The sequence below is a fragment of the Puma concolor genome, chromosome D4 (assembly GCF_028749965.1).
Source record: "Puma concolor isolate L17-30 chromosome D4, mPumCon1.1.hap2, whole genome shotgun sequence".
Taxonomy (NCBI): Eukaryota; Metazoa; Chordata; class Mammalia; order Carnivora; family Felidae; genus Puma; species Puma concolor.
In genome coordinates, this window is record NC_141679.1 from 74,128,112 (window position 1) to 74,143,108 (window position 14,997).

At 42.8% G+C, this 14,997-nt stretch overlaps 2 protein-coding genes across 7 annotated transcripts in view; one reads left to right on the plus strand and one right to left on the minus strand.

Moving 5' to 3' along the window:
• SLC31A1 (solute carrier family 31 member 1) overlaps positions 1 to 5,511 on the plus strand; it is a 42,054-nt gene extending 36,543 nt beyond the window's left edge. For both annotated transcript variants that reach the window (XM_086683754.1, XM_086683755.1), the window contains exons 4-5: positions 664 to 832; positions 2,148 to 5,511. In XM_086683754.1, coding sequence (XP_086539880.1) covers positions 664 to 832; positions 2,148 to 2,349 — 371 coding nt within the window. In that variant the 3' untranslated portion in view covers positions 2,350 to 5,511. The remainder of the gene's footprint in view (positions 1 to 663; positions 833 to 2,147) is intronic.
• Positions 5,512 to 8,408: 2,897 nt separating this feature from the next.
• Positions 8,409 to 14,997, minus strand: part of CDC26 (cell division cycle 26) — a 33,909-nt gene continuing 27,320 nt past the window's right edge. Inside the window, exons 1-4 of one of the 5 annotated variants that reach the window (XM_086683760.1) lie at positions 14,814 to 14,995; positions 12,991 to 13,106; positions 12,203 to 12,324; positions 8,409 to 8,835 (exon numbers count right to left, since the gene is read on the minus strand). In XM_086683760.1, coding sequence (XP_086539886.1) covers positions 8,659 to 8,835; positions 12,203 to 12,283 — 258 coding nt within the window. In that variant the 5' untranslated portion in view covers positions 12,284 to 12,324; positions 12,991 to 13,106; positions 14,814 to 14,995 and the 3' untranslated portion in view covers positions 8,409 to 8,658. Of the gene's footprint in view, positions 8,836 to 12,202; positions 12,325 to 12,839; positions 12,949 to 12,990; positions 13,107 to 14,408; positions 14,624 to 14,813; positions 14,996 to 14,997 lie in introns of those variants that run through there. The other 4 variants (XM_025912254.2, XM_086683758.1, XM_086683759.1 and 1 more) reach the window with 4 other exon arrangements.

Here is a 14,997-nt window from a genome sequence, read left to right on the forward strand (position 1 = left end):
TTTGTTTTACAATGTTTTGTGTTTTTTTTTTAAGTTACTTGATTTATTTTGAGAGCCAGGGGAGAGAGAGAGCACACATGCAAGTGGAGGAGGGGCAGACAAAGACAGGAGAGAGAGAGAGAGAGAGAGAGAGAGAGAGAGAATCCCAAGCGGGCTCCATTCGGTGCAGAGTCCAACCAACACGGGGCTTGAACTCATGAACTACGATATCATGACCTGAGTCAAAAGCAAGAGTTAGACACTTAACTTACTGAGCCACCCAGCCACCTGAAGAGTCTGTTTCTTGATTTAGGTCTCTTTTTTTCTCTTTGCTCAAGGAAATAGCACTTTACAATGTTGTTTTATTCCCCTTTTGCATACTCTATGCTGTGTGGTTCAGCAAATTTATGACATCAAGCAGCCAGACCTAAAGGTTATTGTTGTTCAGATGATTTTTTTGTATCATAATCAGAAAATGAGTATGTTCTTCAGTGGAGGCAATGGTTTTCACTAACACCGTCACACCATCTTTGCTATTCTATCTGCGCAGTAGAGAGGTAACAATGTAATGTGTTCAGACACTGAAAGGAGCCCTTTTTTATGTTGTCTCTCTAGCTTGGACAGCACACCACCTAGTGATTTTGCATGTTTGACCATACCACCATCTTTTCCTTCCCTACTTAGAAATGGCGGGAGCTTTCGTGGCAGTGTTTTTACTAGCAATGTTCTATGAAGGACTCAAGATAGCCCGAGAGAGCCTACTGCGTAAGTCACAAGTCAGCATCCGCTACAATTCCATGCCTGTCCCAGGACCAAATGGAACCATCCTTATGGAGACACACAAAACTGTTGGGTAAGAAGACTGAACAGATCCAGAGGGAAGTTCTGGAGAGCTGGATTAGTTAAGCAGCAAAGCAGCTCTTTTATTAGCAATAGCCCTCTTCTTGAGTTACTGGTGATTCTATATCTACCCAGCTCTAGTCTCATTTGGTTTACAGTGTAAGACTATATAGAAAACCTGTATTCCGTCAAAGAAAGTATTTAGATTACTGCTGGTTTTTCCCCACAGATTGGCAAATGCCTTTCGAGATTTTTGAGTTTTAATAGAAATGTAGGTCTTTTTTTTTTTTTTAATTTTTTTTTTTTTCAACGTTTATTTATTTTTGGGACAGAGAGAGACAGAGCATGAACGGGCGAGGGGCAGAGAGAGAGGGAGACACAGAATCGGAAACAGGCTCCAGGCTCTGAACCATCAGCCCAGAGCCCGACGCGGGGCTCGAACTCACGGTCCACAAGATCGTGACCTGGCTGAAGTCGGACGCTTAACCGACTGCGCTACCCAGGCGCCCCGAAATGTAGGTCTTAAAAACTAAATCGGAGGGGTACCTGCGTGACTCCATAGGTTAAGCATCCGACTCTTGATTTCAGCTCAGGTCATGATCTCACGGTTCATGCGTTCGAACCCTGCATCGGACTCTGTGCTGATGGTGTGGAGCCTGATTGAGATTCTGGCCCTCCCTCTGGCTATGCCTCTCCACTACTCATGCACGCCCACGCACTCTCTCTCTCTATCTCTCTGTCTTTGAAAATAAGTTAAAAAAAAAAAAAACTGAAATAAATTGGAGTCCTTGAAGACTCTTATAGACCAATATGCTGCTTTCAAGCAAGTGCAGTATTATTGAGGCCCAAACATGTTGTGACTTACCTAAGGTGAGAGCTGGTAAGTGACAGAGGGGATAGCCACTCCTCCTGATCCCTTGTAAATACTTTGTACTATACTACCCAACCCTTGATTCTATTTCTGTTTTTTAGAATGTGAACTTTGCAAAGGTGGAAGGCCTGAAAATGTTCAAATAAGTATGGGAGGGTTTAGGGCTTCCGTTTTGGGATCCATGGTAGAGGTAAGTCAGGGAATTAGTCCTCCTTCCTCTCCTCCTTCTGCGGACATAGAACTGTATCTGGCCGATTCTTATTAACCCGGCAGCCCTATCATGTTTCACTCCAGGGACTGTACACAGCATACATACACAAAGAAGCCATGAGTTGCCTGGATGGCTGTGAGGAGTCCAGTTCAAGCTGAGCTCGTGACCAGAACTGTCCCCCTTTCTCTTGAGCTGCCCAGACACCGCTCAGGGTCCCTGATTGCTATGTTCCTCTCTGTTCTCCAGGCAACAGATGCTGAGCTTTCCCCACCTCCTGCAGACAGTGCTGCATATCATCCAAGTGGTCATCAGCTACTTCCTCATGCTCATCTTCATGACCTACAACGGGTACCTCTGCATTGCAGTAGCAGCGGGGGCTGGCACAGGATACTTTCTCTTCAGCTGGAAGAAGGCAGTGGTGGTGGACATCACAGAGCATTGCCATTAGCGTTCAACTCCATGGTGCGGCCTTATCGATTGCAGTGGGAAGCAGTTCAAGACTGAAAGACATGATTCCTACTCCAATCTTCCCTTCTTGCTCCTTATTTCCTTTCTCTCTCTCTCTCTCTCTCTCTCTCTCTCTCTCTCTCACACACACACACACACACACACACACACACACACACACACACACACCCCCTACTCAACAGAGGCTTAGCTTTTAGTCTCTGAGCTAAGGTGATAACCTCCCTGGGTTTTTTCTAATGATCTGAGATTCCCTCAGAATCTCTCCTCCCTCATCATCTTATATCCAAGTTACATGTTCTTGTCCAAGCCAGGTAGCTTTCTATTCAAGACTTGATCACCTGCTTCCTTTTTTAGTCCTCTGTTTTTATTTTGTTAACAGACAGTGTGTGAATTTGGTGGGTTTCTCCTGGGTCGGTGATGGAAGGAGATTCTATTCAGCTAGGATTGATGGAAGCTGAGGGAAATTCTGGCCCAACTAAACCCAGAACCCAAACTTAACACTTGAAAGTGAGTTCCAGTCTTTGGATTCGATAAGTGTGAAATACATTGTGCCTTTCACTAGTTGTGATGTGTTGCGTCAGAATCTTTGTAGTGTCTAGAAGGGTGGTTTGAGACTAAACACAGGGCTGGGGCGTGCAGAAGTGTGCATTCTTAGGTGGCTGGCTCATGAACTTGTGTTCCTACTTGACATTTTGATTAGAACGAACTTGTCAATCAAAAAAAAAGATGACAATCAATTTGAGAAAATAGAAATAGATATTTTAAAATAAAACCATTGATACTTTGACTTGGTACCTTGTGGATTGTCACAGCTGAATGAATCAAGAGTTTGAATCATTTTCTTTCGTTATTGTTTTCTTATGTTGGCCTCTAAACCAGTGGTTTTCAAACTTGAGCATGCATCGGAATCACCCGAAGGGCTTGTTAGAGCACTAGCTTCTGGGCCTCAACCCAGAGCCCCAAAATTGGCATTTCTAACAAGTTCCCAGGCGATGATTCTGCTGATGGTCAGGGGACCATGCTTTGAAAATCTCTGTTTTAAAACTAAGGAAGTGTCACCTGGTGCGGTGAGCTACCTGGTATTGGGCACAGGAATTTGAACTGCTGGTGGTAGGTGATATGTCTAAGCTTAACTCGTGTACTAAATGCTGCTGGTCAATACTTAATCATTCCAGAAACATCTATTCTGCTCCAGCTGTGTGTATGTGTGCCCAAGGGCTATAGCCAAAGTAACTTTTATCAGTATGTATGAAATCACTAGTCTTTATTTTTAAAGGTCTGTGGTTTCTTAGAAGTAGCTTGAAGATTGAGGAAGACCTTTGAGCTGCAGTATAAAATCAGCTAGTCATGGGTCAGAAGGGCAAAAAGCCCAGCCCTCTCTTTGGAGAGGTTTAGGGTATGGTCTGCTGATCATCAGATTTTCCTCAGCCCCCAGCATCCATGTCCACACCAAGCAGGTCCTCATCTTCTACATGACCATCTTCGTTACTCTCTGGGGTTTCATTAGATCACATGTGGCCAAAACCTCTTTTTCTCAATGAAGAACCACACTGGATTTTTATTCTGTTCAGTTGTTAGGTTACACTGCAGTCTCATTCCCAGTCCAAACTACCTGCATGAAGCGACTCTTCCTGTGCTAGTCTGTTAAATCCTGCCCTCCTTGGTGCTAGACTCCAATCGTGCCTCAGGGCAGAGGAGACAAAACACAACTATTCTGTTGGTCTCTGTTGTGGTTTTGAAGTTTGTACTTTCTCTGTGGGTGCCAGTTAAATATTGGAGAGCAAGGAATGTGTACTTCCATGGCTTTAAGTCAAGAGAGGGTTATCAGCTTCCTGGATCGAGGGTAAAATCTAAGAACCAAGATTTAGAGTTTTGTGCTTTTTTCTTATTCCAACCACTTGTGCTGATATTTAGCAAGAGTAGAGTGAATGACAGGTAGCGACAGAGTCCAACAGGAAGGTGTAAATAGCCTGTTATTATCTCAGAAGCCAAGGAATAATAAAACCATGAGAAAATAAGACTCAATGTTTAATAGTGACCCTGGTGCTCTCTGGAAATCTTGGCATGAGCTGCTATAAAATATCCTTTTCAGAAACAGGACTTTATCAGTAAGGTAAGAAAAATCGAGGCCAGTTAAGACAAAGTGCTGTGAGTTTGAAACTCAACAGAGAAACATCAGTTTGGGATAGGTCTTCAGGTATTCAAGATCGAGTGTCATGTAAAACCTGAATTCCAGCAATTCTTAGATTAGGTTGCCAAAGGAAGAAGCTAGTGAAGGAGAAACAATTTAAACCTTAAATTCCATCTTTCTTGAGCTCTTGGATTGTGTTAATGATCTCATTGACTTTGATTTGTGTATCTCTGTTCATCAGTTTAGTGCCTGACTTCTTTGTTCCTTCTGGATCCAAATTTCTTTTCTTCCTTCCCTGTTCAACATCTCTTAGAAGCCTGTATCGCCATTTCTTTGGCTTTTCTTTCCCTTTCTGTCTTTTCAGTCTTTAATCCCATGTATCTGGTTTATTAATCTCCTTAGCCCTCCTGATGCCGTGGACATAGCTGTACAGTGGATCTAGATACCCGTCAGAAGTTGTAAAACCCCTTAAGCACGCTTTGAGGAGAAGTTGTTCTGCCAGAATGTCTATAAAAAGCTGAGTAAAGGGCTGCCTACGAGTACCACCTGCAGAGTCCCAGAATCTTAGGTGCTGTCTCCAGTCTATGTTGGAGGAACACTCAGCCCCTCATTTTCCACGAACAGGGAATCCTCTGTGTCCAACAGCAAATGAAAAATTAAGGTTTCTTCACTACTTCTATGGTAGGACTGTCTGGAATTCTATTTCAGACTGAGGCTCTGGGCTTGGGATCTAGCCACAGAGTTTCTTATAAGGAGCTGGAAGGGGAGGGGGCAGGGGTTACATGTTCATGTCCTTTAATTTTGATCCTGCTCTCTCCAGCTGCTTCTTTCAGAAGATACATCTAAAGATACAAAGTCTGCATTTGATATAATGCCTTAATCACTGAGTCTACAATTAATGTTGACCGTTTTAGATTGTAAGCTCCTGGAGAGCAGTATTGCTGTAGTAGGAATGTTTTAACAGTGTCATATGTAAAAGAACAAAATAAATATTTTGATTTTGTGATTCTATGCATGTCTTTCTGCCCAGAGTGACAGTAGAGTAAGTGGTCTTTTTGTTGGCCATTACCATCAATTTTTAAGATGTCAGACTTTTAAGTGTTTTGATCCCTTTACATTTTCATCCTACTCTCCTCAAAATGACAAGCTAGTACATGCCAGAAGATCTACATGACATTTCTCACAGCAGACAGGGTCTTCATGAAGCTGCAAATAACTCAGCATACCACGGATTCCTGAATTTAAAAGCTAACCCACCATATCCTAATCTCTTCTTCGGTGTTTATGCTATTGGGCAAGAGGCCCTGAGTTGGGCCTCTAGGATCTTCACGACCAAGGCTTGAAGTGAGCACTGGCCCTGCCTATCCCTTCAGAAATGCCAGAACGCTGCTGTTATCTGCCATTCCTACTCACTGGCCCCCAGAAAGCATCTTACCATCCAGGACCATCCCTAGTCACCTCCATAGTGTAGTATGAGGAACATGGACTTTGGAGTCCAGCATACCTGGGTTTGAATCTTGGCTCCCCCACTTACCAGAAGTGTGACCTTGGGGCACGTGGGTGGCTCAGGTGGTTAAGCTCCAACTTCGGCCTGGGTCATGATCTCACGGTTCGTGGGTTCGAACCCTGTGTTGGGCTCTGTGCTGACAGCTCAGAGCTTGGAGCCTGCCTCGGATTCTGTGTCTCCCTCTTTCTGCCCCTCCCCTGCTCATACTCGCTCAAAAATAAAATTAAAAAAAAAAAAGAAGTGTGACCTTAGGCAAGTGATTTTGATAATCCCTAAACCTTAGTGTTCTCATTTATAAAAAGGCAATAATAGTACAATTTTCAACTTGGGAGCAATATGTATAAGCCACCTAGCACTTAATAGGCAACTGGACGATAGTAAGTATATTTTTGATGATTTTTACTCCAGCTTTCAGGAACTGAAAGGTAAGCTCTTCGGGATGAGGTTAGTATCTCTTCACGAGCACCTGACCATTTTCTAGAAATGAACACTAGGACCTAAGGAATAACGATTTATGCATGGGGTTTTAGTTGTGTCTAAAAGGATTTATGCTGCAATAAGCCCTTATGTACTCATCTGGTAAATGTCTCCTGTATACATAAAATGGCATGGAAATTTCCTGCGAACTGGAATGGCATCCTCTCACTCTGCCCCTGATAGATAGCCTCACATTCTAGACCCAGCCGGGGGAGACCAGGAGAGCAGTGTAGCCATAAAGTTTAGACATGGGTTCAGAAATCAATATGCTTGGGTTCAAATCTCAGCTCTACCCCTTAATAGCTGAGCATTAGTTTCCCCTTTTGTAAAATTAGGATCTAGTACTCTCACAGGAGTTAAAGATTAAATGAGATAATCTGTATAACGCACTCCATACAGTGTCTTTACATATACAGCCCCCTGAGTATTGGCTGATGAGGAGGGAAGAAGAAATTAAGGAGGCTCAATGTTTTCATGCTTCTGTGCCTATTCATGCTGGGAAGTGACAGCTTAAGACAGAAGCTAGTTTCTCTCCCCTCCCCCACCCCGCCTTTTTTTTCCTCTTCTATCCTGGCCTTTGCAGGCTTCGAGGTAATGTACTCAATTTCCCTATCTGGAGCCTGATTCTTGCTCTGTCTTTAAGACCATAACAGAATTGAAGGTCTTTTATCAAACTGGAAGTATAAAGGTTTTGAAAGAACAGTTGGAGAAAGAGAACTATATATCCTTTTCTATCACTGCCTCTCCCATGTGTATTTTTTTAATGTTTATTTTTGAGAGAGGGTGCATGCACAAGTGGGGGAGGGGCAGAGAGGGGGACAGAGGATCTGAAGCGGGCTCTGTACTGACAGTAGTGAGCTCAATGTGGGGCTTGAACTGTGAAATCATGACCTGAGCCAAAGTTGGACACTCAACCGACTGAGCCACCCAGGTGCTCTGCCTCTCCCATAATCTTTTTACCCAGCCTTAAACTACCCCTAGAACTAGGTAAAATCTTGCCAAAGGGTCTCTTCAGAACTGACAATTCCAGGGGCGCCTGGATGGCTCAGTTAAGCATCTGACTCTTGATTTCAGATCATGATCTCACAGCTCATGAGTTTGTGCCCCACATTGGGTTCTGCACTGACAATGAGGAGCCTGCTTGGGATTCTCTTCCTCTCTCAGCCCCTCCCCTGCTCAAGTGTGCACGCATGCACAGTCTCTCAAAATAAATAAATAAAATTAAAAACTGATGACTCTCGAGGCTCCTTCTACCACAGTTGGCAATTCACTGTAGTTGAATTAAACAGTGAAAACAATAGGACGTGATTTTTTTTAAGGTTTTTTTTTTTTTAGTAGTCTCTACACCCAATGTGGGGCTTGAACTCACAACCCCGAGATGGAGTCACATGCTCCTGAGCCAGCCAGGCGCTCCTCCTCCCCTCTGATTCTAAATTACCCTCTCAGATTAGCTCCTGGTAGCAAAAATTCTTAGGCAAGTTGGAAAAGGATGGCAAATTGGAATGATGGGAATATTGTTAGCATTCCTATTATCATGTTTCCCTCCACTGCCTGTCCCCCCCCCCCCCCAAAATTATGCCCAAACTAGCTACAAAGCCATTCTGTAAACAGATTCTGGAAACCCACAGCTTGATCACATTTATACAAAATCACTAGAATCTAATCTCCACAAGGGCAGAGATCTTGGATTTTGTTCACTGATGTTACTAAATGCCTAAAATGGTCCCGGCACATAACAGAAACTCAATAAATACTTGCTGAAGAGACAAGTTGAATGAGTCCGTGACAGGGATCAACTGCAAGTGTCCTGTGTTTAGACACTCAGTAAAGGTGGGAAGAATGATGTCGCCTCTTGGAGCAATTACCTTTCAAAGTCTTGAGGTTAACAGTACTATTCTTATACTTCATTAAGGGTGTTGCACACTTTTCCAAAAATAGATTTATTTTTAAAAACAAAAGACAAGTTTTATAGAGTCAAATTTTCCAGAGATAAACTAGAGTTTGGATTTCCACTTAGAGTGAAAGGTAAGCATTAGTTATCTCATGCAGAAGTATTTCTCTGCAGGAGTAAAACATTCTGCTTGACTTCAAGCACTCAATTCTCTAAACCTTATTTGTACTTCTGCCATGATTTTACTCCATTCCAGGGCTCTGGCATGCAAGATAATCTGCCTCTAAAATTCAAAACTTCCAAATTGAGATGAACGATTGTTGGGCTTGGGTTGAGGTTTATAACCAATTCGATCATTAATCATTTGTTCCCGGTTCTTGGGGTCACTGCTGAGCCCAATGGCACCTTCTCCATCACTGATTCCTACGACATCCACTTCTTCCTTTTGTTTCTTACGGTTCTGAAAGTATAAAAGTTTTAGGATTTAGGCAACATTCTTTCCATTACCAAACATTTATTTAGCACCTACCATGCACTAGGCATACGGTAAAGTCTAGGGTTAGGGTCTTTGGAATAATAAGCTGAAATCCTAGGTTTAAATGGATAATAAGGGTACAAGGGGGATACAGGGATATAGTGATAAAAGATATAACCCCTACCCTCCAGGATGTCACAGTCTAACCGGGAAACAGGTAAACAGACAGTGACAACACAGGGTGATCGTGGCTATGACAGAGGAAAGTCCACACTACCAAAGAGACACAAAGAAGGGAGAATTGGGTGTGCAGTGGTAGAGCTTCAGAGCAGGAAGCTGCAATTAGAAAGATAAATAATAATGAGAAGATGGATGTTAGCTGAACGTACTGTGGTCATCATTTCACAGTATCTGTCAATCACACCATCATGCTCTACATCTTAAACTTACACAGTGATGTATGTCAGTTACTCCTCAATCAAACAAGAAAAAAAAAAAATAAGAGTTGGTAGACAAGAGGGAGAGAAGGGTGTTTCAGTAAATGTATTATTCAAGAGAACAGATGCAAAAATTAAGTGGTAAAGCAATAACCACCAGAAATTAACAGTTTCCCTAACACCATGAGATTAAATGTAACACAGGAATACAAGGTTTTGTGCTAGCTTATCAAAAGGCCGGTGTTTCAAGGTTTCATTTCGTTTTCACGTAAAAGGGTTGGCTCTTACATCACAAGTGACTGCAGAATTCAAGTCAATGTCTTAGTTTGGTCACTTTTTTTTTTTTTATTTTTTAAGTAATCCCTACACCCAACGTGGGGCTTGAACTCACAACCTCGAGATCAAAAGTTGCATGCTCCACCGACTGAGCCAGCCAGGTGCCCCTCAGTTTGATCATTTTCAAAGACAGACTAACCCTGATCCCGTAACTACTACTACCTAACTATAAAGATGGTATTAGATAATAACATTCCCTGAGAGAATAAACAAATGTTTTATCCAGTGTGCATTAGGAGAATGACTACTCTAGCCACTGGAATCCCCACTATTATTCACCACTTACTAATGAACTCCGCATGTAAGTGCCAAGATCATAGAAGTACACTGAATAAGATGTTACTTTATACATCTATATGTATGTGTGTATATAAAATGACCTTTCCGAGTTACTCTCTAGTTAGTCTACATTACCAATAAGTAACATTACAAAGTTCACCCCAAATACCTTAGTGAAAACAGGTTAAAAGGCAAAGGATACTATCATTTTATAAGCCATGAGAAACTGAGAATGTCCAAATGGAATGAAATCATTTAAAAGGCTTCCCACCATGAATAACTGCTGACTGTTTCAGAATCCAGAGTCATCAAAATGTAATTAAACTAATTTCAGTAACAAATGAAATACCAGTTTCTGTTGGTTTCATTTAAGTTTAGTTTAAGGCAAAACTATTCCTAAGTTGCTCTAAAACAGGTCAAACTCACTGGATAATTGCCTTTAGTAGAAAGACTGACTCAATAGTGAGCTGATTCTGCAGAGTCAAAGTTCAGTATGCCAACACTTTATGAGACTCATTCCAGCTGAAGTTTAAACCATACTGAAAGGGCATTTCAGGGAAAGAGAACCGAGTGTACAGAGGCACTGAGATTAAAGATAACTTGTCAGCGGAAGATAAAGTGGAGAGATGAGCAAGGACTATGCCACAAAGGGCCTTGTACACCATCCTAAGGAGTCAAGGAGTTATTCTGAGGGTTACTAAAGAATTTAAGTCTTATCAATGGACATCTAATACTGGGGGATAAGCTACACTTAAAAATACATACTGAGGGGCACCTGAGTGGCTCAGTCGGTTAAGTGTCTGACTCTTGATCTCTTGATCTCAACGGCATGAGTTTAAGCCCCACGTGGAGCCTACTTAAAAACAAAACAAAACAAAACAAAACATACGGAGTTCCTACCATCATACCAGACGCTGGGATCTCAACAGTGAAGCAGACAGACATGATTTCTACAATCAAGGCTCCTAATATAAATGCTTTTACAATAAGCAAATCACTGTAAATTATAACAAATGCTGTAAAGTAAAAGAATAGAGTGCTTTGAGAGAGCCTAATGAGATGGTGACAGCATGATGGGGATGACACCCTTAACTTGGGATAGGTCAGAAGCAGCATCTCAGACTGAGAAAGTGACATTTAAACAGACATGAAGAAAGGGGGAGAGGAAAATAACATGGGCAAAGGCCACGAGTGACAAAATAGCTTGGTGTATTCAAGGAAATGGAAGAAAGCCAGTGTGCCTGGGGTACAGAGACCAAAGCAAAGAATGGCAGGAGGTAAAACCCGAGGGGCCAGAACATACCAAATCTTGTAGGCCATGGTAAGGAACTGAGATTTTATTCTATGTGCAGGAAACCATGAGTAGTTTTAAGCAGGGGAATGACATGATCTGAAAATTTTTAAAGATCATTCTAGAAACCTGATGGAGAATGGGTTAACGAAACTAAAATGCAAGTAGGAAGACCATTTAAGACGCAACTGAGATTGTACAGAGAGAGACGATGGTTACTTGGACTGGGGTTGTAACCGTGGAGACGCACAGGGCAAAAATAAAGGGTAAGGAAAAGCTAGAACTCAGGAGTGACTCCTAGATTTCTGACTTGAGCATCTATATAGATACCCACAAGGGAACACTGAGGTGGAACCGTCTTGAGGAAAAAAATCAAGAGGTTTTTTGTTCTAACGTGTTCAGTTCAGTAGGCTGAACGGTGACCTCCAAAGCTCTCAGGTCCTAATCCCTGAACCTCTAAATGTTGCCTTACATGGGAAAAGGGTCTTTGCAGATGTGATAAGGATCTTCAAATGGAGACATTATTCTGAATTATCTGGGTGGGCCCTAAACGCCATCACATGTATCCTTGTAAGAGAGGGCCAAGGGAGATTTCACAGACAGAACAAGAGAAAACAATGTGATCATGGACACAGAGATTGAAGTGATGTAGCCACAAGTCAAGGAATACCAGTGGCTACCAGAAGCTGAGAGTCAAGGAATGGATTCTCCTCCAGAGCCTCTGGAGGGAGCACCGGTCCTGCTGACACCTTGATTTGGGACCACTCACACTGATTTCAGATTTCTGGCCTACAGAATGGTAAAAAAATAGATTTCTGTTGTTTTAAACCACCAATTTTATGGTAATTTGTTATAGCAAGCCACAGGAAACTAACACATTTAAGTCTGAGATGCCTGTAAAGCACCCAAACAGAGGTTTCAAATAAGCTGTTGGTATAAGCGTCTGGAGTTCAAAAGTTAAGAGCTATTGTTTTAAATATCCCTAAGGGTTCAAAAGTTGTATTCTTACCTCCAGGTCCTTTCGAATGCTCTCAAACTCCTCGATGTCATCAAGCTTCAGCTCCAGGCGGGTTGGTTTTCGCCGCAGCATAATGAGATCAACCCCAAGGGCCAGACCCAGTGAACTGTCAGCTGTTAGAAATAGCAGAGGAGGAAAAACTGGAGGGGAAAAACCTCAGCTACAAATACAAGATCAATCTGTCAGCATGCATGCTAAATGACTAGTGATACAAAAGACTCATTTGGGTTCACACAGACACTTTGATGTCATCTGATGTATGATTATTACATGATGGAGATCTGTAACTCCGCAATTCCAAAAAAAACAGTTTTCAAGGAAAAAAAAAAAAGAGCAAAATGCCTATAAAAGAGAATTCCAGGCAATAATCGCCTTAATCTTATGCTCCAGTCACATTTAAAGAAACATTCCACCTTAGAGAATAAAGTTAAAATATCACCTCTTACAAATAAATTAAATAAATAAATAAATCATCACATCTTAATTCGGTATAGTTAGTGGGAGAGTACACAGCCGTTAAATTTGTTCAGCTCTGTGTGAGAACTGTAAGAGATTTGTGAATCTGTAAGAGATTTCCTGAATACTGAAATCAGTTTACTAAATTTTAGGCAAACTCCATATAACTCACAATTCACGGGGTTATCCTCAGGGTCTAAATAGGTCCTAAATGGACAGGTCATTCATTAAACAAACACTTCTTGTGCTCCAGCTACAGAGTTAAAAGGCATAGTCGCAGTCTGTGGGGAAAACAAACACGTAAACAGAAAATTGCAACATGCTCTAATAAGATGATGAGGATAACACGATGGCACCACACAGGCACCCAATCCAGCCTGGGCAGAGTGTGGGGTAGACAGGGATGTGGAAGACTTCCTGGAGGAGATCTCTAAGCTGACTTGTGAAGGGCAGGCAGAGAAAGGAGGGTAAGGAAGGGCATTCCAGGCAGAGAGAACAAGTACGCAAAGAGGCTCAAAAGAACACTCTGAAAACCCAAGGTAATGCTTATGCTACCAAAAAGCAATTTCCTTAAAGACAGTGAAACTCCCCAACTGAGTTCACAACCTGTTGAGGGCAACATCTTTATAGTCTCCATTGCCCCAAGTAGTGTGAATCTAGAATAACCAGTCAGTAAATGTGTTGTTGAATAAACTAAGACACCCCAATTAGACGAAACGAACTTTTCTTGAACGCTGTGCTACGCTTTTCCACTCCCCTTCTTTGGACTTTTATTTTAACACAGAAACCCTCTGAAGCTGACAAAATTAGCTCTATATTAAAAATGAAGTTGAGGCTGTTCAGTGTGGTTAATAAATGTCAGCCTCCTATAAAAACTACATGGTGAAAATTAAATGAGAATGATGTAAGTGAAAGCTCCTTTAAAGTATGTACAATTACAGGGGCGTCTGTCTGGCTCAGTCGGTAGGTAGTGCATACATAGTCTTAATCTCGGGGTCATGAGTTCAAACCCCATGTTGGGTGTGGAGCTTACTTTCAAAGAGTATGTACAGATATAAATTATTATCACATCTATCTAGGAAGTAGCTAGAGACTCTGAAGTATACGAAGGAAGAAATGTATCCTCCCTGGAAGCTTGGAACAGAACCGACTGGCACATTACATTTCAAAATTGCTTTGTATGAAATCAAATACTATCTTGAATTCAATGTAAACAAATGGTAGAGGAAGCCAAAGTTCCAAGGGGGGAATAAGGGAGGAAAGAATATTTAAAAGGAAGAAAAACCCTGCTGTAGGTTTTCTTCACTTTTCTGCAAACTGTGAAAAGCTCGCCACTAGGAGGCAGTACAGAGTAACGGGCAAAAGCGCTCCCTCAGGAGGCCAGAGGGCAGGGGGCGAGATTCTAATGCCACACGCCACTGATCTTGGACAATTAGTTTCATCTTTCACTGGCCTTTAGTTTCCTCGGGTTTCTGTACTCTGTTGTTGCATAGATTGAACGACGTAATGCACAGCAAGTTCCTAGAACGTGACTTGGCATTTAGTCAACACTCAATAAACAATAGCCATTATTATTGTAATTGCCCTTGGGGAAGGGGGGGGCGCTGTCCAGCTCAAGAAACACCAATAGTTTAAGCATCTCCACCCCCAACACGGGGGCAAAACCTTTGCCTTGTTACCTCCGATGTCCCAGCACCCAGCGGAACCCAGGGCCACGCAGAGTTGCCTGGGCTCAGTTTACCTGACGCTTTCGTGGGCATCATCTCACTCGGAGTCAGACACAAAGACCGGGCTGAATACAAACTTCAACAAAAGCAGGCCGTACCTCCTCCTCCGGGTCTTTATTTTTACTTTGGCACTAGAGGGCTCTTTGAGCCCAATCTGTCGCCACTGCTCAAATACACCAAAAATTCACCCAACTCAGAGGAAGGCCCTGGGACAACGTCCCCACAGCGGAGAACAGCACTCCCTCCGCAGCTCCAGAGCGGCACTCACCAGTCCAGGGAGAGGGTGTCCATGGCAACATGGCCCTCCGCTCAGGAGGCGTGAAGCCCCTCTTATTAGGGCCAAGAGCGACAACCGGCCTCGGAAGCCCTCCATTTGCTACCGGAGTTCAGCCCAAGGCCGCGCGACTCGACGCACCTACCTCTTTTCAACCCAGCTCAGCCTCTTCCCGGAACCCCGGCGCCCCCCGCGAGTCTCCTGCTAAGCTCACTGGACTACACTTCCCAGACTGCTCTGGACCTCCCTCCTGCAGAACCTCGTCCTCCGCCCGCTTTCCTCAGAGGCTCTTCGATTGGCGCCACGACTCTAGCCTACTACGATTCCCA